Source organism: Penaeus monodon, chromosome 29, assembly GCF_015228065.2.
Source record: "Penaeus monodon isolate SGIC_2016 chromosome 29, NSTDA_Pmon_1, whole genome shotgun sequence".
Taxonomy (NCBI): domain Eukaryota; kingdom Metazoa; phylum Arthropoda; class Malacostraca; order Decapoda; family Penaeidae; genus Penaeus; species Penaeus monodon.
In genome coordinates this window covers 29,356,196-29,357,859 of record NC_051414.1, presented here as the reverse complement: position 1 = coordinate 29,357,859, position 1,664 = coordinate 29,356,196, and the positions used below count along the sequence as shown (strand labels likewise).

Here is a 1,664-nt window from a genome sequence, read left to right as displayed (position 1 = left end):
GCTAATTGAACAAAAGAAAGAGCGACAGAACGACTATTGAACGTAATGAATGTCGGCAGGACGACTAGACGCGCACACCGGGTCATGATGCTGGCTGTGGGGAACGACCTGCTCCGACCTGAGCCGCGTGGAGTGCGAGCGTGTTGGACGGGCGGCTTTTGTGAGGGAAATGGAGGGAGGGAAACGGAGGCGTCCGAGCTGCTTATTTCCGGGTAGTTTATTGGGCGCAACGGAAGTGATATCGAGACAGCCTGCTGCGTGCATGTGGCAGGAGGTTGCAGGTGAAGGGGAGAAAATTGGCCATTTGTCAGGCAGGGGCGCTGCCCTCGCGTCCAAATTGCACAGGCGTGCGCGGCGTTGATGATCATGTATATTCACGGTGCATGTTTCTTGCAGGGCGATAGTGCTGTGTCCACTCCCGAGCATGCTTAACGAGACTTGCAACGCGAGGCTCAGGAGTGGAAAGCGAGTTTAGAATGTGAGAGTTCGCGTTGCGATGCGCGGGACACAAGAAGGACAGTGAGCCCGAGGAAGGACATTGCGTTGCGAGAGAGGACGGAGCATGTAGTGTCGGATGACGGCGGTGTGCAAGCGGCCCGAGCGGGGCGAGGCGTTGTTCGAGCGGCCTGCGGGCAAGGCGGCCGCGGCGCAGGAGACCTGGGGCGGCGCCAACATCCTGGAGGCGGCGGTGGGCGGCAGGGCGGGGGAGCTGGACCGCCCGCGCCTTGACTACCTGTCGCCCATGGTGGTGAGCGAGATGGTGGAGGTGCGGTGTCCCCTGGTGGTGGGCGTGAGGGAGAGGCTGGAGCCATGCTCGTACCTGGGTGGTCCCGGGGTGCCGGGGGGCAGCCCCATGGTTTCGCCGCGCTCCTCGCCGCGCCACAGCCCACGCTCCTCGCCCAGGGTCAGCCCCAGGGCGTCCCCGAGGGCTTCCCCCAGGGTTAGCCCGCGCTCCACGCCCCGCCGCAGATCGCGCGCCCACTCCAGGGACGTGACCCCCCTGGAGGAGCTGGTGGTTGTGTCCGTCCCCTGCAGGGAGCTCAAGGTAGGTTCTGGGACTGCAGGCCGCAGGAAGGTGTTTTTTGCTTTCGTATAAGGAGTCCCGAGCTGTTCCCAACAAGGAGCTTCATTGTCTATTGCTTTTACTATTATAAATATAATGATGTCATCATACTGTCCTTTTTATTTAATTATTAATAATATGTACACCCAGACTCGGGCACACGTGAACACAACACTCACAAACGCAGATTCGCAAGCCATGTTTCACTCACAATGGCTGAGTTACCCACAAAACAAACACAAAACTCAGAAAAGCAAGGGCTCACAGACTCAGGACTAAGAAGCACAGACTCACAAACACAGACTTATAATGACATACTCACAAAAACATGCTCACTCACAAAACATAACTCATAAATACAGATTCATTCAACAAGCACAGATTCACACACACAAACACAGAAACACAGACTCAGAAACACAAAGTCACATTCAGTAAGACGGAGGAATTGATGTACGAGATGATCTTATAATTCCAAAGAAGTTGGATAATTGCAGGGAAATTTAATTAGCAAAAGAATCCTCTTGTCGAATTGGAAACTAATCTGAAAGTCGAATGAAAGTCCTGCATTTTAGCGTCGGCGAGTTTATCACTCTTGTTC

At 54.9% G+C, this 1,664-nt stretch overlaps 1 protein-coding gene across 1 annotated transcript in view; it reads left to right on the top strand.

Moving 5' to 3' along the window:
• Nucleotides 1–1,664, top strand: part of LOC119591828 — a 65,394-nt gene that overhangs the window by 59,533 nt on the left and 4,197 nt on the right. The window contains exon 2 of the mRNA XM_037940572.1: nt 397–1,045. Within this exon, the coding sequence (XP_037796500.1) occupies nt 575–1,045 (471 nt within the window). The 5' untranslated portion in view covers nt 397–574. The remainder of the gene's footprint in view (nt 1–396; nt 1,046–1,664) is intronic.